Raw genomic sequence first — 23121 nt, 5'->3', positions numbered from 1 at the left:
GAGACATAGGAGAAATCTGCCCCAAAACTGCACTATGGGGAGAGAATAGGGCCTTTTGGGGTTTATTCTTACACTGTAAGAAGTGATATAATATGGCACAGGAACCGGGAGCAATGATCTGTCTTTTAAGGAGTGAGAGCCTGGAATGGGAAATCTAAAATTTGCTCTGGGAGAAGGGAGGGAAGGGAGAAAAGGAGACTATGGAAAGTGGAGCTGGAGAGAGAACATTAGCCCATACTTTGTTTCCTAGTCTAAGAAATGAATAACGATGTTTGGGAGGGGTACTACTGGGGAAGGAGTCAGTGAGAGGCAGGCAGGCAGGCACAGAGAGAGCCTAGGCAGAGACTGAGGACTGCAGGGGGTGGGAGGATGAATTTGGGGGCTAGACTGGGAAGATCCAGACCCAGCCAAGGGTGAGAAGAACCCCGGTCCAGGAGCACCTTAACATGCCCTGCCCTCTGCAGGTTGAACCCTGGTTGTGGGGAGAGGACTAGGAGGAAAGAAGACCCCCTGAATGTTTTATCTAGCTACACCTAACTGCCCACCCCAGTGTTCATCCCACATCTTTCTCTTTCTATTTTTAGATTTCAGATTAGATTAAGCCTCTAGTTTTGCAGACAAGGAAACTAAGACACCGAAAGAGGAAACAAATCACTCAAGTAACACAGTAGCCTAGCAGCAACACCAGGGCAAGAAACTCTCCCTTTCTTTGCTCTACTCAGACAGTAACTTGATTAATTTTCTCCAGGCTCTATCAACTTAGGCTCACCTCAAATTTTGCTGCAATCAGAAACGCAGTGGAACCAACAAGTTGGAGCTTGTCCCTCTTGCACATTACCTCCATAAGGTAGTGATCCACCAGTTTCACTGCCAAGTACAGGGTCTCGTGACTCATCTCAAAGGTCATCTAGAGTAATACACAAACAGAAATCTGCATATTGTCCCACCCCAAAGCCACACCCAGCAGATCTAACCACCCGGTCTGCAACACGGTAGAGAGTGGCCAGCTGACATTCTGCTATGAATGTGGGAACTCCTTCAGCTAGGTGCCTGGCCAGATCTCCTGTGCCTTTGAGGACCCTGGGCATTATATAGCCTTACACATTGAGGTAGATGATCAGTCTTACAAATCAGAGAGAGATGCTCTGTCTTCTCTATGAGCATCTCGAATGAACACACTCTCTTGCCTTGGTCTCCAATACCTAGATTCTTGCTTTCCCCACTTGGTACTACATTATATAGTGAACTCCCCCAAAGAGATCATGTTTATTTAGCTCTAAGATACAGAGACCTGTTTATTATTCACTCATTAGTGTCTCTTCCCAATTAGATATACTATTAGAATATATGAATTGGGAGCAAGTACCAATAGAACCATTTGGAAGTGAGAAGAGGGACTAGAGAAGCCAGGATGAGATTAAAGCATTAGTAGTATAATCCTCCTTTCCCTTTTCCTCTTATCTATCCTTGTCTTACCTTCACCAGCTCCAAGAAACCACCTCCTATAACACTAGACCCAGTGTTAGTGCTGGCCCATATGGCATCCTTGTGCAAATTAGGAAAAAAAAAAGTGACTTCTTTGGGTGAATGAAGCCCTGCAGGTGTACATTTTATCAAGTAAACAATACCTTTATATGAATTATCCAAGGGTATCCCTGCCTCAAGGCAGAGCAGCTCCACAGCCAGAATGTACAGCCTGGCAAACAGTATTAGCTAGATTCCATTGCCTGCTTTTGTCTTGCCTGGAAACTGTGTAGGCACAATTTGCACTGCATGAAGGGGTCCTACCCAATCCTCAGTGATGTTTCTTCCTCACAACCCCTTAGGTTCTTAGGATTCAAGAACAATGAAATCTATACTAACCCAATATGTCAACCAATGCAGGAATCTCCTCTTTAATATTTCCACCAATTAACTGTTCAGTTCCTGCCACAGAACCTCCAAATATAGCTCAATCTCTCTTTGAATGTTTTTTTTTTTGCAGTTTTTTATTTTCCTTTTTTTCTGTTAATTTTTCTTTTTTTCCTTTAAATAGTTTATTCTCAAGTTGGTTTCCATATAACACACAGTGCTCATCTCAACAAGTGCCCTCCTCCATGCCTATCACCCCTTTCCCCTCCCCCCCAACCCCCATCAGCCCTCAGTTTGTTCTCAGCATTCAAGAGTCTCTCATGGTTTGCATCCCTCGCTCTCCCCCACTATTTTTCCCCTTCTTCTCCCGCATCATCTTCTGTTAACTCTCTCCTAATCCTCCTATACGTGCAAACATATAGTATCTGTCCTTCTCTGCCTGACTTATTTCGCTCAGCATAACACCCTCAAGGTCCATCCATGTTGCTACACATGGCCAGATTTCATTTTTTCTCATTGCCATGTAGTATTCCTTTGTATATATATACCACATCTTCTTGATCCATTCTTCCGTTGATGGACACTTAGGCTCTTTCCATGTTTTGGCTATTGTTGAGAGTGCTGCTATGAACATTGGGGTCCATGTGCCCCTATGCATCAGCACTCCTATATCCCTTGAGTAAATTCCTAAAAGTGCTATTGCTGGGTCATAGGAGAGTTCTATTGTTAATTTTTTGAGGAACCTCCACACTGTTTTCCAGAGGGGCTGCACCAGTTTACATTCCCACCAACAGTGTAGGAGGGTGCCCGTTTCTCCACATCCTCGCCAGCATCTAGGTCTCCTGATTGGTTCATTTGAGCCACTCTGACTGGTGTGAAGTGGTATCTGAGTGTGGTTCTGATGTGTATTTCCCTGATGATGAGGGATGCTGAGCATTGATTCAAGTGTCTGTTGGCCATCTGGATGTCCTCTTTGGAGAAGTGTCTGTTCATGTCTTCTGCCCATTTCTTCACTGGATTGTTTGCTTTTTGGGTGTGGAGTTTGGTGAGTTCCTTATAGATGTTGGATACTAGCCCTTTATCTGATATGTCATTTGCAACCCCATTCTGTCGGTTGCCTACTAGTTTTATGGATTGTTTCCTTTGCCATGCAGAAGCGTTTTATCTTGATGAGGTCCCAATAGATCAGTTTTGCTCTTGATTCCCTTGCCTTGGGGGATGTGTCAAGTAAGAAATTGCTGCGGTGGAGGTCAAGGAGGTGGTTTCCGGCTTTCTCCTCTAGGGTTTTGATGGCTTTCTGTCTCCCATTCAGGTCCTTTATCCATTTTGAGTTTATTTTTGTGGATGGTGTGAGAAAATGATCTCAAAGCCAAGGGAATCAAGAGCAAAAATGAACTATTGGGACCTCATCAAGATTAAAAGCTTCTGCACGGCAAACAGAATCCATAAAACTAATTGTTCATTTTTGCTCCTGACTACTTTGCCTTTGGAGATGTGTCAAGTAAGAAATGGTTTTAATGGAAAATTCTTCCTTATACAGAGTGGAAATCACCTTCTTGGTAAAATCTGCTTACTTCATTGGGCCTCCTTTTGTATAGGCTACTCTTACTGACTGAAACCTAGATGCCCAAGGCTTGTCTGTGGCTAAAAAGAACACAAATTTATTATCTTACAGATCTGGAAGTCCAAAGTCCAAAATCAGACTCAAAGGGCTTAAAAAAAAATCAAGGTGTTAACAGGGCTGTGTTTCTTCTCAGAGGTTCTAATAGAAAATCCTTTTGCTAACTTCTATAGGCGGCCCACATTCCTTCATTTGTGGTCCCTTCCATCTTCAAGGCCGGCAATGGCCAGAAGAGTCTTTCTCATACTGCATTACTTTCTCCTGCCTCTTCCACATTTAAGAGCCCTTGTAATTTCATTTGGTCCACGTGGATAATCCATGATAATCACCCTATCTTAAATTTGGATGACTACAATCTTAATTCCATATTCTATTTTAATTTGCCTTTGCCATGTAAAATAACTAACATATTTATAGGTCTTGGGAATTAAGATGTGAACATTTTATTCTGCCTACCTCATTTTCCAAAGGAATGTCATAAGAAAGAGATGGAGAGAGTTCATGCAAATGAAGTAGGTAATGACTACCACCTTAAGTATTAAGAAATTGAGGTCAAATAATTACCAAAAGACAGTAAGAATGGAAAGTAGCAGTTCCCTGAGGATGATACCTCTGTGAATAAATGACAAAGCCAATACCTGCATAGCTTGTTTCCAGTACCTCACATAGGCATGTGGCCACTCACGTAGCACACTGTTACGAAATGGTAACATCTAAAGTGTAAGGTAATATCTGAGTGAATGGTTGAAATTTGGAGTCAAATATTCAAATGAGCAGCAGTGTCAGTTATAGTAATCCTCCTTCCTTGAATGTAAGATAGTACTCTTCTAAAATAATTCTACAACCTGGGACTACATAGGAAAAGTCTAATTGTTCTTGTGACAGCCCTTCAACTACTGAAAACTCTTATCCTGTCTCCTATAAATTTCCATTCTAGACCAAATAACTTGACTTCCTCTAACTATTCTTCACATGATATGGTTTTCTGTCCCCTCAGCATCAAGTTCTAAATGAGGAGCCTAACTTTTGCCAGTTAGAGAAAAGTGGCAGTGTTCTGGATAATTCAAACAGCTACAACAAACAAAGACAAGAAGCCTTTAAGCACTATAGCAAGGTTCTCTCCCTCACAACTGCCTTTGGATAGCACACCCTTCTAATTCTTCATAAATGATTATGTTCCTCTTCTGGGATGAGTAAGAAACAAGAAGAAAGTAATAAATAAATTTAAAAACTATAGAAAATATAAAGATTACTCTCAGTCTCAAACTAGGAGACAAATATGACAAAATTTATCTCAAATTCCAAAACTCAAAAGACCATATTCTGCAAAGATAAATAAATGGAGAAAACTGTCCACATATATGAAAAAGAACAAGTAATTTTTCAAGGGGAAATGTTCTGAGAAATCAGAGCAAGTGTCTACTTATGAAACCTTTTCACTGCAAAGAACTAAAATAAACTTTTTAAAAGCATACCCTCAACAAGATCTGAGAGGATGAGCACTGGGTGTTATGTGGAAACTAATTTGACAATAAACTATTTGTAAAAAACAAAAAAAAAACAAAAACAAATACAACAAGGTTGTATTCAAAATTGAATATACCCCCAAACTATAGGTATGCTAATTAAAAAAAATTTTAATAGAAAAAAACAACAACAAGATCTGAGAGGACACTGAATGTATGAAAAGAGAATTTTCTGGGATCCAGAAAGACTACTTTCTGATGAAAAAGCACTTAATTAAAAAAGAATGTAATAGAGGAAGCAAACAGTACATTCAGTTATGACAAAAATCAAATCAATGATTCTAAAGGCTGCTTTAGGAAATTCTCCCAGAACTGAGAGGCAAGAGAGAGTTGAAGATATGAAAGAAAAGCTGAGACACAAGAACAGATTCTGGAGATACACATGCACATGTACATGTACACACACATATACATATACTCAGGATGAGAGAAGAGGCAGAAAGAAATAAATAGATAAAAATTTCTCTGAGCCAGTCTCTCCTCCAGTCATCCAAGATGCCAAAAGGAAAGGCAACTAAGGGGAAGAAGGTGGCCCTGACCCCTGCTGTGGCAAAGCAGCAGGAGGTCAAGAAGATGGTCAATACCCTGTCTGAGAAAAGGCCCAAGAATTTTGGCATCGGATAGGATATCCAGCCCAAGAGGGACCTCATTCACTTGTCAAATGGCCCTGTTACACCTGGCTGCAGCGGCAAAAGGCTATTCTCTCTATATATAAATATCTAAAACTACCTTCTGTGGTTTACCAGTTCACTCAGGCCTTGGACCACCAAACAGCTACTCAACTTGTTAAGCTGGCCAAACAAATACACACCAGAGACCAAGCAAGAGAAGCAGCAGAGGTTGTTGGCCCAGGCCCAGAAGAAAGCTGCTGGCAAAGGGAATGTCCCCACTAAGAGGCCACCTGTCCTTTGAGCTGGGGTTAATACTGTCACCACCTTGGTGGAAAACAAGAAGGCTCAGCTGGTAGTGACTGCACATGATGTGGATCCCATTGAGCTGGTTGTCTTCCTGCCTGTGTCAGAAGATAGCGGTTTCCAACTGCATCATCAAGGGGATGGCCAGGCTGGGGCATCTGGTCCAATGGAAGACCTACTCCACTGTCACCTTCACTCAGGTTAACTTGGAAGACAAAGGAGCTCTGGCTAAGCTGGTGGAAGCTATCAGAACTAATCAAAATAGATAGGAGATCCATCGTCACTGGGGAGGCAACATCCTGGGTTCAAAGTTGGTGGATGCACTGCCAAACTGGAAAAGGCACAGGCTAAAGAACTAGCCACTACACTGGCTAAGTGTATGCAGTTGAGTTTTATGGACATCAAAGTAATGAAAAAAATACTCTTTCAAAAAAAATTTCTCTGAGGCAAAGAAAGATCTACTCTTCAGACCTAAAGGACTCACAATATAATGGACAATATTATGGAAAACATATCTATATCTAGAAATGTCAAAAATGATTATTTGTAGGGAAGGTAATGCATTAAACAATAATAATATGGATCTAAGTTTCAATTATCTTGACTACAAATAGAAGCAAGAATACACTAAAAGTGTGCAAAGTATCTTACTTGAGAGGCAATTAACAGATCAGGTTCACTAAAGGAGTAAATAATAGAGTATGTCCATATAATAGAATATTATGCAACAGTTTAAAAGAATAAGGCAGATCTATAATTACATGGAAAAATTACTAAGAGGCTCTTAAAAGAGCAAGTTGTAGAGCAATGTGTACAGCATGACCTTTTCATGTAACAAAAATATCATAAAACCCACACTCATTAAAAAGTGGTACCTTTAGGGGCACCTGGGTAGCTCTGTTGGTTAAGCATAAACTTCGGCTCAGGTCATGATCTCATGGTTTGTGGGTTCGAGCTCCAGGTTAGGCTCTCTACTGACAACTCAGAGACTGGATTCTGCTTCAAATTCTGTGTCTCCCTCTCTCTCTGCCCCTCCCTCACTCATACTCTATCAAAAATAAACATTTTAAAAAGTTTAAAAAGATAAAAATAATGTTAAAAATGGTATTTTATGTGTGTATGTATATATATATATAGGTGTGTGCATTAATGTATTCCTCATAAAATATAAGATATTTAAAGAAAAATAGTAAAAAACTTAATAAAAGTGATAACACACACAAATATCTGGAAGGATATACACTAAATTATTTATAGTAATTACCTCTGAGAAATAAGGAGAAAAGTGTTGTTAATTTTATTCATATACATATACACAAATATATATATGAAAACACACACATATTATAAACATTTATTAATATTATAGTTAAATAATTGTATGGGGCAGGGTTTAAAGTGAGATGGGTGGGGTGAAGAAATACCAGGAGAAATTACTGAACAATGATTGTGGATGGTTACCATACTGCTCTTAGACTTTGATAATATAAGCAGAAAAATAAATTAGCATATAAATTATATATGTCAATTATATATAAGTCAAATTAATTAAGTCAAAATTAATTGATATAATGATCTTTGTATTCTAAAGAGAATACCTATTTTCTACAAAGATCAGTGAATTATTTTTAAAAACCATTATATCTGAAGCTATAATGAAAATCTCATTAACTTAAGAAAAACAGAAGTTATCATTCAGGTCACTTTCTCAATACATAATACCAAAAGTCTATAAATTGGCAATAAAAGGATAAACCAAACAAACTAAAGAAAAGCAAAGTATTTGAAAAAAAATGGTAAGCATTATTATTAAAGAAACAAAACCTAGGTCAACAAGGAAATAATTGCACTTACAGATTATTGAGGGAAAAGAGAACAATATAGCTATAACACTACCTTTCAAAATTAATGGGATTTTAGATCTGTTAGATCAGAACTGTTACTCAGAAGAAAATGTATACTTTTTTTAATGTTTTTATTTATTTCTGAGAGAGAGAGAGACAGACAGACAGCATGAGCAGGGGAGAGTCAAAGAGAGAGAGTGAGATACAGAATCTGAAACAGGCTCCAGGCTCTGAGCTGTCAGCATAGAGCCTGATGCGGGGTTCAAACCCACAAACTGTGATATCATGACCTGCACTGAAGCCGACACTTAATTGACTGAGCCACCCAGGCACCCCAAAAACTGTATACTTTTAAAGCTTTTATCATGAAGTTGGAAACAATTACAATAGACTAAGCATGCATTTCAAGAAGCTAGGGAAAACAAAATAAATTTTAATAAACTAAGAATAAAATAACAAAGATGAAATAACCAAAAAAAATTTTTAAAGGAGAAATTATACATATATCCATGAGCTGGTTCTTTACCCAGAAAACTGAATGAAACTTTTGAGAGAACAATGAAGACAGCGTCCACATGCATGCAAACACATGAAAGCAAGCTAACACATCACACATATTTTTAATGAGAAAAGAAATAATTACAAAGGATTAATAAAAAATACCATATATAGTCTATGATAATGACTGTGAAAATATCTAACAAATAGATGAGTCTAGGGGGCACCTGGGTGTCCACCCAGGTGGCTTAGTCGGTTGAGCATTCAACTCTTGATTTCAGCTCAGCTTATGGTTTGTGGGCTCAAGCCCCATATTGGGTTTTACACTGACAGTGTGGAGCCTGGTTGGGATTCTATCTCCCTCTTTCTCTCTCTTTCTCTCTCTCTGCCTCCCCAACTTTCTCTCTCTCAAAAACAGATGATTTTTTTAAAGCAAACATAAACTACAGAAATGACTCATGAAGAGTAATAAAACCTCAGTAGGCCAGGGGCACCTGGGTGGCTCAGTTGGTTAAGCGTCCAACTTCGGCTCAGGTCAAGATCTTGCACTTTGTGCGTTCGAGCCCCATGTCCAGCTCTGTGCTGACAGCCCAGAGCCTGAAGCCTGCTTCAGATTCTGTCTCTCTCTCTCTCTCTCTCTCTCTCTGTCCTTCCCCTGTGCTTGCTCACTCTGTCTCTCTCAGGATAAATAAAAATTTAAAAAAACGTTGTAGGCCAATAACCATCAGTGTTAATTAGAGTTATCCAAGAATGACACACATAAATGGTAACATGCATCAATAACTTTGTGGGCAAGTTCATCAAGGAAAATAATTCCTGTGTTAAACTTAGTACTATAGGAAAATTTTTCTAATTATGTTAAGCTAGAGTAGTCCTGTACCACAACCTAATAAACACAGCGTCCTTGACCAAACAATTACAAAGGAATCTTATTTGTGAATACAGAAGCAAAAATTCTAAATAAAGCATAAGCATATCAAATCCAAGAGTAAAGTCAATAACCCATTACCAAGTTCAGCAAAGTAGATGAATGCAAGATAAATACAGAAAAAATATTGCTTTCCCAATATATGAATAAATTTAAAAATTCAAAGGATAGCACTCATAACATTAACAAAATTCTCAATACCCAAGAAAAGCCTTTTCACGTCAACATGTGACCAATATGAGGAGAACCTTTTAAAACTTAAAAAATTGTAAAACAGGCACAACATAACTGGCTCAGAAAGTTTGATACTGTGAAATCTGTGAATTCTCACTAAATTAATCCAAACAGGCTATTTCTGAAAAGTTGACAAAACTTCTCTACAGCCTACCTGAAAGAATTAATGTGTAAAATCAATGATGAATATTTTGTAAAATAAGTAAAGGGGTAATAAATGTATTACAAAGCCATAATAATAAAAACAGCATGCTACTGATATTAGCATAGGCAAACGTACCAAAGAACAGAATTGGAACCCATAAACAAGCCCAGGTATATGTGATTAAAGATTAGGAGGTCCAAACTTCTAGTTATAAAATAAGAAAGTTATAGAGATGAGAAGTACAGCATAGGAAATATAGTCAATAATATTGTAATAATGCTGCATGGTAAGAGATGGTGACTACATTCATGGTGGTGAGTGCAGGATTGTTGAATCACTGTGCTGTACATATGAAACTAATATAACATTGTTTGCCAACTATACCTCCATAATAAAAAATGTATCATTTTAAATCACTGGATAATGAAAACCAATAAATGGTGTTAGAGTGACTGAATAAGTGTATAGGTGCTGACACCAAAACAAAAATAAAGTCCAATAAAGATTAATAAATATTTTAATAAAGATTAAAATATGAGGGGCACCTGGGTGGCTCAGTCAGTTAAGTGTCTGACTTCGGCTCAGGTCATGATCTCACAGTTTGTGGGTTCAAGCCCTGTGTTGGGCTCTGTGCTAACAGCCAGCTCAAAGCCTGGAGCCCGCTTCACATTCTGTGTCTCCCTCTCTCTCCGACCCTCCCCTGCTCATGCTGCCTCTCTTTCTCAGAAATAAATAAAACATTAAATTTTTTTTAAAAAAAAGATTAAAATGTGAGCATGAAACTATAAATGTTATAGAAAAAATTCAGAGAAATTTTTATATAATTATGACTAGATAAGACTTTTCTAGGCAAGAAACAAATATTAAAACCATAAGGAAAACAACTGATGGACCTGACTACTTAAAATGCCAATGCTACTGTACATCAATCTAAAATAACACACTAAAAGTTTTCATTCATCAGATGGCAAAAAATAGAACACCTTATGTTGGTAAGATTATGAGAAAATAATCACTTTCATTCAGTAAAAGTACTATGGGCATGATATTTCAGAAGGACAGTGCCTATATGTATAAAATTCTAAATGTGCATTGCTTTAGTCTAATACTTCTATTCCGAGTAATTCATTACAGAAAAACAACAGTACAATTATCTACAATGTAAGCCCATGCATGTTCACGACAGGGTTATTTCTAAGAGCAAAATTTAGAAATAACTTGTGTCCATTAATAGGGGGTGGAATAAATAATGACACTTGAAGAATAGAAATACTATATAGTTAACAAAACTGATATAGAAATATGTCAATTTAACAGAAAAGATGTCAGTTACATGAACATTGTTACATGAGGAAAAAAGCAAGTCACAAAACACTATAAAGAGGATATAACAATCTTCAAAGTGTATGTTCCTGTTGTATTTTCAAAATACACAAAGCAACCAATGACAAAACTGGAAAAAGAAATCTACAAATTCACAATTATAGTTGAAAATTTCAGTACTCTTCTCAGCAACAGAATAATTAGTACACAGAAAAACAAGGATAATGAAGAAATTAACAACATTAACCAACTGGATCCAACTGACTTTTATAGAATACTCCAATAGCAACAATATACACATTTTTTCGAGTGCACATGGAACAATCACTAAGACAGACCATATCCTGAGTGATAACCCTTGAAAATTTTTAAAGAATTGAAATCATAATGTTTTCCTTGACCACAATGGAATTAAACTAGAATTGATAACAGAAAAATAACAGTGAACCCTCGAAACACTTGGAAGTTAAACAAAAACTAAATAGTCCAAGGATCAAAGAGAATGTCTCCCAAGGTGCCTTGGGTGGCTCAGTCAGTTAAGCATCTGACTTCAGCTCAGGTCATGATCTAGCAGTTCATGAGTTGGAGCCCCATATCGGACTCTGCACTGACAGTATAGATCTGCTTGGGATTCTCTCTCTCTCCCTCCCTCTCTCTCCCTGCCCCTCCCCCACTTGCACACATGGTCTCTCTCTCTCAAAATAAATAAATTTAAACAAAAGATAGCAAAATTTCCTTAATAAAAAAAAAAGAGGATGTCTCCCAAAATCTGTAGCATGCAGCTAAAGCAGTTCTTAGGGAGAAATTTATACCATTAACTGCTTATATTAAAAAAGAAGAAATGCCTTAAATCAATAACCTAAGTTTCTACTTTAAGAAACTAGAAAAAGAACAAATCAAACCCAAAGCAAGAGGAAAGGAAAATATAGAAATTGGAGCAGATACCAATAAAACTGAAAACAGAGAGGTGTCTGGGTGGCTCAGCTGGTTAACTGTCTGACTTCAACTCAAGTCATGATTTGTGGTTCATGAGTTTGAGCCCTGCATGAGGCTCTGTGCTAACAGCTCAGAGCCTGCAGTCTGCTTCGGATTCTGTGTATCCCTCCCTCTCTCTCTCCTTCCCTGTTTTCTTTCTCTCTCTCCCCCCACAGTAAATATTTTAAAAAAATTTTTAAAAAAAGCTGAAAAGAAGAGCGGAAAGAAAATGAAAAATGAAAACCTGGTTCTTTGAGATCAATAATATTGATAAACTTCTAGCAAGATTGTAAACAAAGAGAAAAGACACAAATTACCAAATATCAGGAATGAAAGAATGAATAATAATAGAATACATAAAGAACTCTATGCATATAAATTCAACTTAGATGAAACGGACCAATTCCTTTAAAACCACAAACTACCAAATGTTATCTGAAACAAAATACGTAACTTGAATCATCTTATAACCATTAAAGAAATTAGTTAAAATCTTTCAGGAAAACAAAAAAGAAAACTTCAGGCCCCAATAGCTTTACTTGTGAATTCTACAGAACATTTAAAGAATAAATAACATTAATTCTATAATCTCTTCCAGAAAATAGAAGAGGGGGATGCTCTCAAAATTATTTTATAAAGTATCATTCTCATTCCAAACCAAAGACAGTATAAAAAAGGAAAACTACAGAGAAACATCCATCATAAACATAAATACAAAAATTCTCAACAAAATATTAGCAAATAAAATCCGACAATAAATAAAAAGAATACACACTAGGACCAACTGGGGTTTATCGCAGGAGACTGCTTCAATATTTGAAAATCAATGTAATCTACCATATTAATATTCTAAAATAAATAAAATTATATCAGTAGATATGGGGAAGAAGAATTTGACAAAATTCAACATCCATTAATGATAAATATACATCAGCAGACTGGGAAAGAAAAGTCAATTTCTCAACATGATCCAGGGTATGGACAAAAACTCTCTAGTTAAGATCATGCTAGTGGTGAAGGAGTAACTGCTTTCTTCCTCAGATCAGGAACAAGTTAAGGTTGTCCACTTTTACTGCTTCTACTCAACATCATAATAGAAATGCTATGCAGTGCAATAAAAGACAAAAATGAAATTGAAAGCATGGATATTAGAAAGGAAGAAATAAAATTGTTCCCATTTGCAAATGACATAATCATCTATGTAGCTAATTTCAAGAAATATATATAAAAAAAAGATCTCCCCAAAATTAACAAGTGGTCCAGGTTCAATCTTCTGCATATTGCTGTTCTTACACCATACACAAAAATAAACTCAAAATGGATGAAAGACCTAACCATAAAACAGGAAGCCATCAATATCCTAAAGGAAAAAGTGGGCAAAAACCTCTTTGACCTCAGCTGCAGCAACTTCTTACTCAACACATCTCCAGAGGCAAGAGAAACAAAAATAAAAATGAACTATTGGGACACAGCAAAGGAAACAATCAACAAAACTAAAAGAGAATGGGAGAAGATATTTGCAAATGACATATCAGATAAAGGATTAGCATCCAAAATATATAAAGAAATTATCAAACTCAATACCAAAAAACAAACAATCCAGTGAAGAAATGGGCAAAAGACATGAATAGACACTTTTCCAAAGAAGACATACTGATGGCTAACAGACAGATGAAAAGATACTCATCATTACCCATCATCAAAACCACAATGAGATACCACCTCACACCTGGTAGAATGGCTAAATTTAACAACTCAGGCAATAGAGATTGGCAAGGATGCGGAGAAAGAGGAACCCGTTTGCACTGATGGTGGGAATGCAAACTGGTGCAGCCACTCTGGAAAACAGTAAGAAGGATCCTCAAAAGAATTAAAAATAGAACTACCCTATGACCCAGCAATTGTACTGCTAGGTATTCATCAAACGGATAAAGATGTGCTGTTTCCAAGGGGCACATGCACCCCAATGTTTATACCAGCACTACTGACAAGAGTCAAAGTATGCAAAGAGCCCAAATGTCCATCAACGGATGAATGGATAAAGAAAATGTGGTGTATATATACACACACACACACACACATACACACACACAATGGAGTATTACTTGGCGATCAAAAAGAATGAAATCTTGCCATTTCCAGCAACATGGATAGAACTGGAGTGTATTATGCTAAGTGAAATCAGTCAGAGAAAGACAAATATCACATGACTTCACTCATGTGGAATTTAAGATACAAAATAGTTGAACATAAGGTAAGGGAAGCAAAAATAATATAAAAACAGAGATGGAGACAAAACATAAGAGATTCTTAAACATATAAAACAAACTGAGGGTTGCTAGAGGGGCTGTGGGTAGGGGGAATGGGCTAAATGGGCAAGAGGAATTAAGGAAAATACTTGCTGGGATGAACACTAGGTGTTACATGTAGGGGATGAATCATTGGATTCTACTCCTAAAATCATTATTGAACTATATTCTACCTAACTTATAGGTAGGTATGTTAATAATAATAATAACATCAACAACAACAAATAGAAAAGAATTAACAATTGTATCAAGGTCATAGAATACAAGGTCAACATACAAATACCAATATTTCATACTCGCAGTATACCAAATGGAAAACAAATATTTAAAAATATCATTTACAACAGCTACAAGAAATTTAAAATTTTTGGCATACAAAACATGTATGAGATTGATATGGTAAAAAGACAGAGACGAAAGAAAACCTAAATAAACAGGGTTATAGACCACCATGGCAGGGTAACACTGCCCGGAGCAGAGCTAATGAGCAAAAGAGGGGCACCTAGGTGGTTTAGTCAATTAAGTCACTGACTTCAGCTCAGGTCATGATCTCACCGTTTGTGGGTTTGAGTCCCGCATCTGTGCTGAACGCTTGCTCAGAGCCTGGAGCCTGCTTCAAATTCTGTATCACCTACTCTCTCTGCCCCTTCCCCGCTTGTGCTCTGTCTCATTCTCTCAAAAATAAATAAATGTAAAAAGAATTTTTTTTAAATATTGGCAAAACAAAGGTGCTTTGTTAACTCTCTATCTGCCTTATCTCCTAGGCAAGTTAAGATAAACAGACCCATGATTTTGTTTTGCATCAACCCAAACCCCTAACACTGTATATCTTCGAAACCCCCTTTTTCTCACACACGAGTTAATGTTCACTGTTTCATTGTCTCTTTCTGCACATCCACCACGTTTGTAAGCCTTCTGATCCTAATAAAAACGGAGCAAGGACCCGTACTAGGGGCTCTTGTCTCCCCTCCGGACATTAGCCTCTCTCGGATTTAATTCTGCATCTGCTAACTTGCTGGACTACAGAGAACTCCAGACTCAAAGTTTGTGACAGGTAGGGAGCCATTTTTGTGGCAGAGGACAGAGAGAAAGAGAAAGGGGGAAAGAGAGTGCAGCTTGTCAGGAGTGCATAGGAAAAGCACTTCCCCAAAAAGCTAGAGAGAAAGAAATAAAGAGAGGAAATACTTGAAAACAAGAAATCTGTTCCCCAAAACCACTGAAGGGAGAAACAGGAGAGGGTTTCAATACTGCCAGTTTTGTATAAATAGTGGAGCAAAGAATATGAAGTTTTGGAGCTCAGTGTCTGGTAGTGCTCTAGTGAGGGAGCCACAGGAGGAGAAGCAGTTCCCCTACTTAGAGTGCATTAGGTATAGGAGAGATGGCCTTTCCACAGGCAAAAGTCCTGGTAGGCCCCAGAAAGCTGCCACTTTTACTGGTATAGGAACAAAGACATCTGCTGAGGGTAGCAAAATCTCATGCCAGCTGTGTTGTAATTTACCATAAACTCTGAGTCTCTGCCACTCCATGGTCATGTGTATGCTTTCTGGGACAAATCAGTACCAGCCACTGCTTGGAGAGACTCTCCCCCAGAGGATCAGCATGGGTCTGAGGCAGGGGTCAGGGGGTTTTTGAAGTGTGAGATTTTGAAACACAATCCTATCTGAGATAAAACTCTGGGGGGAGGCACTGCCTGGCAGGCAGACAGCTTAGACACAGACAGGGTAAAGGTAGGGAGCAGATGGAACCCTGAGACAAAAGAGGGGTGATTGATCATGCATCTGTGAGGGCACGAAATTCCCGCTCCAGAGACTAGAGGGTGGGGTGAAGCAATTTTCACTTCTAGCACACCCACACTGGTCAACCTCAGTGAGCTAAGCAGTGCACCAAGTGGAAAATGGAGCTGTTACATCAAGCCCCGCCCACCTATGCCATCCAGACACATCCCCCAGAAGACCAGCACAAATCCTTTCCACCCTCTTAGTCTACAGATCATAGTGTGCTACAAAGGTTCAGTTCCAGGGGAAACTGGATCTAGCTTAATTTGGGTTTCTTTCTTTTACTTGTTTGTTTGTTCATTTTCTTTGCTTCTCTTTTTATCTTGTTTTTTTCCCTTTTCTTTTTCATTCTTGGATACAGAAAGATCAAATTTTTTAATTTGATTTTATCCTATTTTATTATTTAAAAATTTTTAATTTTTTTTAATTGTTTTTTTTTTCTCTTTTCTATCAAGCTTCTCTTACTAAGGAGACCAAAACACACCTAGGATCTAGATTCCCTTATTTGAATTTTTTGTTTTGTTTTTAATTTTAATTTATTTTATTAATTTTTTTTCATCCAACAAAATGAAAAGATGTAGGAATTCATCCCAAAAGAATGAACAAGAAGGAAAGACAGCCAGGGATTTAATCAACACAGATACAAGTAAGATTTCTGAAGTAAAATTTAAAGCCACGATTCTAAGAATACTAGCCAGGATTGAAAAAAGCACAGAAGAAACCAGAGAATCCCTTTCTGCAGAGATAAGAGAACTAAAATCTAGTCAGGCCAAAATTTAAAATGCTATAATTGAGATGCAATCTCAAATGGATGCCATGACAGTGAGGTTAGACCAATCAGAGCAGCAAATAGGTGATATAGAAGATAAAATTATGGAAAATAATGAGGCTGAAAAAAAGAGGGAAACAAAGGCAAAAGATCATGATACAAAACTTAGGGAACTCAGTGACTTATTAAAGAGTAATAACATTCATATCATAGGAGTCCCAGAAGGTGGAGAGAGAGAAGGAGGAGCAGAAGGCTTATGTGAGCAAACTATAGCTAAAAACATCACTAGTCTGGGGAAGGACACAGACATCAAAATCCAGAAGCACAGAGAACTCCCATAAAATTCAACAAAAACCAACCATCACCAAAGCATATCATAGTCAAGTTCACAAAATACACAGACAAGGAAAGAATCATGAAAGCAGCAAGGAAAATCAGTCCTTAACCTACAAGGGAAGACAGATCAGATTTGTAGCATTTCTGTCCACAGAAAATTGGCAGGCCAGAAAAGAGTGTCAGAATATATTCAACATGCTGAATGGGAAAAATATGCAGCCAAGAATTCTTTATCCAGCAAGTCCATCACTCAAAATAGAAGGAGAGGGGCACCTGAGTGGCTCATTTGGTTAAGTGTCAGACTTTGGCTCAGGTCATGATCACACAGTTCATGAATCTGAGCCCTGCATTGGGCTCTTTGCTGATAGCTCAGACTGCTTTTGGTTTCTGTGTCTCCCTCTCTCTCTGCCCATCCCCCTCATAGTCTGTCTCTCTCTCAAAGATGAACATTAAAAAATTTTTAATACAGGGGCCCCTGGGTGGCTTAGTTAGTTAAGCGTGCGACTTTCGCTTAGGTCATGATCTTGCTGTTCGTGGGTTCGAGACCCGCGTCGGGCTCTGTGCTGACTGCCAGCTCAGAGCCTGGAGCCTCTTTCACTGTGTCTCCCTCTCTCTCTGACCCTCCCCTGCTCACGCTGTCTCTCTCTCTCTCTCTCTCTCTCTCTCTCTCCTAGAAATAAAAAATATTAAAAAAAAGAAAAAAGAAAAAAATTTAATACAAAAAAAGAATAAGAGAGATAAATGGCTTCCCAGACAAACAAAAACTAAAGGAATATGTGACAACTAAACCAGCCCTGCATGAAATTTGAAGGGGGACTCTTCAAGTGTAAGAAAAACAAAACAAAAAATTACCAAAAGCAACAAAGACTAGAAAGGACCAGAGAAGGGGCGCCTGGGTGGCTTAGTCGGTTAAGCGTCCGACTTTCGCTCAGGTCATGATCTCGCGGTTCGTGGGTTTGAGCCCCGCGTCGGACTCTGTGCTGACTGCCAGCTCAGAGCCTGGAGCCTGTTTCAGTCTGTGACTCCCTCTCTCTCTGACCCTCCCCTGTTCACGCTGTCTCTCTCTCTCTCCTAGAAATAAATAAAAAACATTTAAAAAAAATTAAAAAAAAAAAAAAGGACCAGAGAACATCACGAGAAACTCCAACTCTACAGGCAACACAATGGAAATAAATTCATATTTTTCAGTACTCACTCTAAATGTCAATGGACTAAATGCTCCAATCAAAAGACACAGGTTATCAGAATGGATTAAAAAATAAGATTATCTATATACTAACTACAAGAGACTCATTTTAGATCTAAAGTCACATGCAGGCTGAAAGTGAGAGGATGGAGAACCATCTATTATGCTAATGGATGTCAAATTAAAGCTGGAATAGCCATGCTTATATCAGACAAACTAGATTTTAAAACACAGACCATTAACTAGAGATGAAGAAGGGCATTATATCATAATGAAGGGGTCTATTCACAAAGAAGATCTAACAACTGTAAATATTCATGCACCCAACTTGAGAGCACCCAAATATATAAATCAATTATAACAAAAATAAAGGAACTCATTGATAATAATACAATAATGATAGGAAACTTTAACAACCCACTTACACCAATGGACAGATCATCTAAGGAGGAAATCAACAAGGAAACAATAGCTTTGAATGACACACTGGACTAGATCGACTTAACAGATATATTGAGAACATTTCATTCTAAAACAGGAAAATACACATTCTTTTTGAGTGCACATGAACATTCTCCAGAATAGATAACATACTGGGTCACAAATCAGCCCTCAACAAGTACAAAAATATTGAGATCATACCATGCATATTTTCAGACCACAATATTATAAAACTTGAAGTCAACCATAAGAAAAAATTTGGAAAGACCACAAACACCAGTAAAGAACATCCTAATAAGGAATGAATGGGTTAACCAAGAAATTAAAAAAGGAAACAAAACAGTACATGGAAGTCAACAAAAATGAAAACATGACAGTCCAAACCCTTTGGGATGTGGCAAAGGTAGTCATATGTGGGAAATATACAGCAATCCAGGCCTTCCTAAAGAAGGAAGAAATGTCTCAAATATAGAAACTAACCTTACACCTAAGGAGCTAGAAAAAGAACAGCAAATAAAGCCAAAAATCAGCAGAAAAGGGGAAGTAATAAAGATTACAGCAGAAATCAATGATATCGAAATAAATAAAAATAGTAGAACATATCACTGAAAGTAGGAGCTGGTTCCTTGAAAGAGTTAATGAAATTGATAAATCCCTAACCAGAATTATCAAAAAGAAAAAAGACCCAAATAAATCACAAATGAAAGAGGAATGATCACAACCAATACCGCAGAAATACAAACAATTATAAGAGAATATTATGAGCAATTATATGCCAAAAAATTGGGCAATCTGGAAGAAATATTCTTAGGAACATATAAACTACAAACACTGAAACATGAAGAAATATAAAATTTGAACAGACCCATAACTAGTAAAGAAATTGAAGGAGTAATCACAAATCTCCCAATAAACAAGAGTCCAGGGCTAGATGGCTTCCTGGGGGTAATTCTGCCAAACATTTAAAGATGAGTTAATACCTATTGTTTTGAAACTGTTCAAAACAATAGAAATGGCAGGAAAACTTCCAAACTCATTCTATGAGGCCAGCATTACCTTGATTCCAAAACCAAAGACCCCACTAAAAAGGAGAATTACAGACTATTTGGAAAAATAGTGCAAAAATTCTCAACAAGATGCTAGCAAATCAAATCCAACAATACATTAAAAGAATTATTCACCACAATCAAGTGGGATTTATTCCTGAGCAGTAGGGGTAGTTCAATATCTGCAACTCAATCAACATGATATATACCACGTTAATAGAAGAATAGATGAGAACCACATGATTTTCTCAATAGATGCAGAAAAAGCATTTGTCAAAATACAACATCCTTTCTTGATAAAAAACCCTCAAGAAAACTGGGACAGAAGGAATGAACATACCTCAGTATCATAAAGGCCACTTATGAAAGACTCACAGCTAATATCATCGTCAATAGGGGAAAACTGAAAGCTTTCCCCCTAACATCAGGAACAGGACAGAGATGTCCTCTCTCACTACTGTTGTTCAACATAGTACTTGAAATCCTAGCCTCAGCAATCAGACAACAAAAAGAAAATAAAAGGCATACAAATTGGCAAGGAAAAAGTCAAATTTTCACACTTTGCAGATGACATGATATTCTACGTGGAAAACTTAAAACACCAAAAAACTGCTAAAACTGACAAACGAATTCATCAATGTCACAGCATATAAAATTAACATATAGAAATTGGTTGCATTTCTATACACCAATAACTAAGTAGCAGAAAGAGAAATCAAGGAATCGATCCCATTTACAATTGCACAAAAGACCATAAGATACCTAGGAATAAACCTAACCAAAGAGGTAAAAGATTTGTTGGCTGAAAATTATACAATGCTTATGAAAGAAATGGAAGACGACACAGAGAAATGGAAGAACATTCCATGCTCATGGATTAGAAGAATAAACATTATTAAAATGTCTATGTTACCCAAAAAATCTACACATTCAATGCAATCCCTATCAAAATAACAGCAATATTCTTCACAGAGTTAGAGTAAACAATACTAAAATTCGCATGGAACCAGAAAAGACCCCAAATAGCCAAAGTAATGTTGAAAAAGAAAACCAAAGCTGGAGGCATCACAATTCTGGACTTCAAGCTGTATTACAAAGCTGTAATAATCAAAACAGCATGGTATTGGCACAAAAACAGACACAGATATCAATGGAACAGAAAACTCAGAAATGGACCCAGAAATGTATGGCCAAGTAATTTTCAACAAAGCAGGAAAGAATATCCAATGGAAAAAAAGACAGTCTCGTCAGCAAATGGTGTTGGGAAAACTGGATAGTGACTGGCAGGAGAATGAAACTGGACCACTTTCTTACACCATAAACAAAAATAAATTCAAAATGGATGAAAGACCTAAACATGAGACAGAAAACCATCAAAACCCTAGAGGAGAAAACTGGCAACAACCTCGTTGACCTCAGCCACAGAAACTTCTTACTAGACATGTCTCCAGAGGCACAGAAAACAAAAGAAAAATTAAACTACTGGGATCTCATCAAGATAAAATACTTCTGCTCAGCAAAGGAAACAATCAACAAAACTAAAAGGCAACTGAATGAATGGGAGAAGATATTTGCAAATGCCATATCAGATAAAGGGTTAGTATCCAAAATCTATAAAGAACTCATCAAACTCAATACCCCAAAAAACAAAATAATCCAGTGAAGAAATAAGTGGAAGACATGAACAGACACTTTTCCAAAGAAGACATACTGATGGCTATCAGACACCTGAAAAGATACTCATCATGACCCATCATCAAAACCACAATGAGATACCACCTCATACCTGGTAGAATGGCTAAAATTAACAACTCAGGAAACAACAGATGTTGGCGAGGATGTGGAGAAAGGGAAACACTTTTGCACTGTTGGTGGGAATGCAAACTAGTGCAGCCACTCCGGTAAACAGTATGGAGTTTCCTCAAAAAATTAAAAATAGAGGGGCACCTGGGTGGCTTAGTCAGTTAAGCGTCCGATTTTCGCTTAGGTCATGATCTCGCGGTTCGTGGGTTTGAGCCCCGCGTCGGGCTCTGTGCTGACTGCCAGCTCAGAGCCTGGAGCCTATTTCAGAGTCTGTATCTCCCTCTCTCTCTGACCCTACCCTGCTCATGCTGTCTCTCTCTCTCTCTCTCTCTCCTAGAAATAAATAAAAAAATATTAAAAATTAAAAATGGAACTACCCTATGATCTAGCATTACACTCCTAGGTATTTATTCAAAGGATACAAAAATGCTATTTTGAAGGGGCACATGCACCCTAATGTTTATAGCAGCACTATCAACAGTAGCCACATTATGGAAAGAACTCAAATGTCTACTGACTGATGAATGGATTAAGAAAATGTGGTGTGTACACACAATGTAATATTATTCAGCAATGGAAAATGAAATCTTGCCTTTTGAAGCAATGAAGATAGAACTAGAGTTATTATGTTAAGCAAAATAAGTCAGTCAGAGAAAGACAAAACAAATATATGATTTCACCCATATGTGGAATTTAAGAAACAAAACATGAAAATATGGGAAGGGAAGGAAAAACAAACTAAAATAAAAATAGAGAGGGAGGCAAACCCTAAGAGACTGTTAAACAGAGAGAACAAACTGGGGGTTGCTGGAGGAGAGGGAGGTGGGCTAAATGGATGATAGGCATTAAGGAGGTACTTGGGATGAGAACGGGGTGTTTTATTTATGTGATGAATCACTAAATTCTACTCCCAAAACCAATACTGCACTATATGTTAACTAACTTGAATTTATTTTTTTAAGTCAACAAAAAAAAGTAAAAATAAAACTATGGCAAGATTCCTCTACCCATTTGTTACATGGCTAAAATAAAAAAAAAATTCTAATACCAAGTGCTGACAAGGAAACAGAGCAACTAAAACTCTTACACACTACAGGTGGATCTCAAAGGAATTATGGTGAATAACAAAAGCCAATCTCAAAAAGTTATGTACTGTATGATTCCACCTATATAATATTTATGAAACTACAAATTATAGACATGAAGTAATTAGGAGTTTCCAGGGATACTAAGGTGAGTGGAGGAAAATGACTGTTGATATAAAGGGGTAACATGAAGGATCTTTGTAGTAATGAACAGTCCTGTACCTCAACTGTGGTGGTCATGCTTACAAAGCAACATGGATGGAACTTGAGGCTGTTATGCTGAGCGAAATAAGTCAGGCAGAGAAGGACATTTACCATATGTTTGCACGTATAGGAGGATTAGGAGGATTAGGAGGAACTTAATGGAGGACTGTGGGGGAGAAGAAGGGGGGAAATCGGGGAGAGAGGGAGGTAGGCAAACCATGAGAGACTCTTACATGTTGAGAACAAATGGAGGACTGATGGGTGTCGGGGGGAGGGGAAGGGGGGTGATGGGCATGGAGGAGGGCACT

At 37.7% G+C, this 23121-nt stretch overlaps 1 protein-coding gene and 1 pseudogene across 1 annotated transcript in view; one reads left to right on the top strand and one right to left on the bottom strand.

Annotated features, from left to right (window-relative positions):
- CCNB3 (cyclin B3) overlaps positions 1–23121 on the bottom strand; it is a 59836-nt gene that overhangs the window by 5801 nt on the left and 30914 nt on the right. Inside the window, exon 8 of the mRNA XM_039221174.1 lies at positions 770–907. Within this exon, the coding sequence (XP_039077105.1) occupies positions 770–907 (138 nt within the window). The remainder of the gene's footprint in view (positions 1–769; positions 908–23121) is intronic.
- LOC120223136 lies at positions 5494–5982 on the top strand (annotated as a pseudogene).

This window comes from Hyaena hyaena, unplaced genomic scaffold (assembly GCF_003009895.1).
Source record: "Hyaena hyaena isolate Hyena2069 unplaced genomic scaffold, ASM300989v1 scaffold_960, whole genome shotgun sequence".
Classification (NCBI taxonomy): Eukaryota; Metazoa; Chordata; class Mammalia; order Carnivora; family Hyaenidae; genus Hyaena; species Hyaena hyaena.
This window is presented reverse-complemented; position numbering and strand designations above follow the sequence as displayed.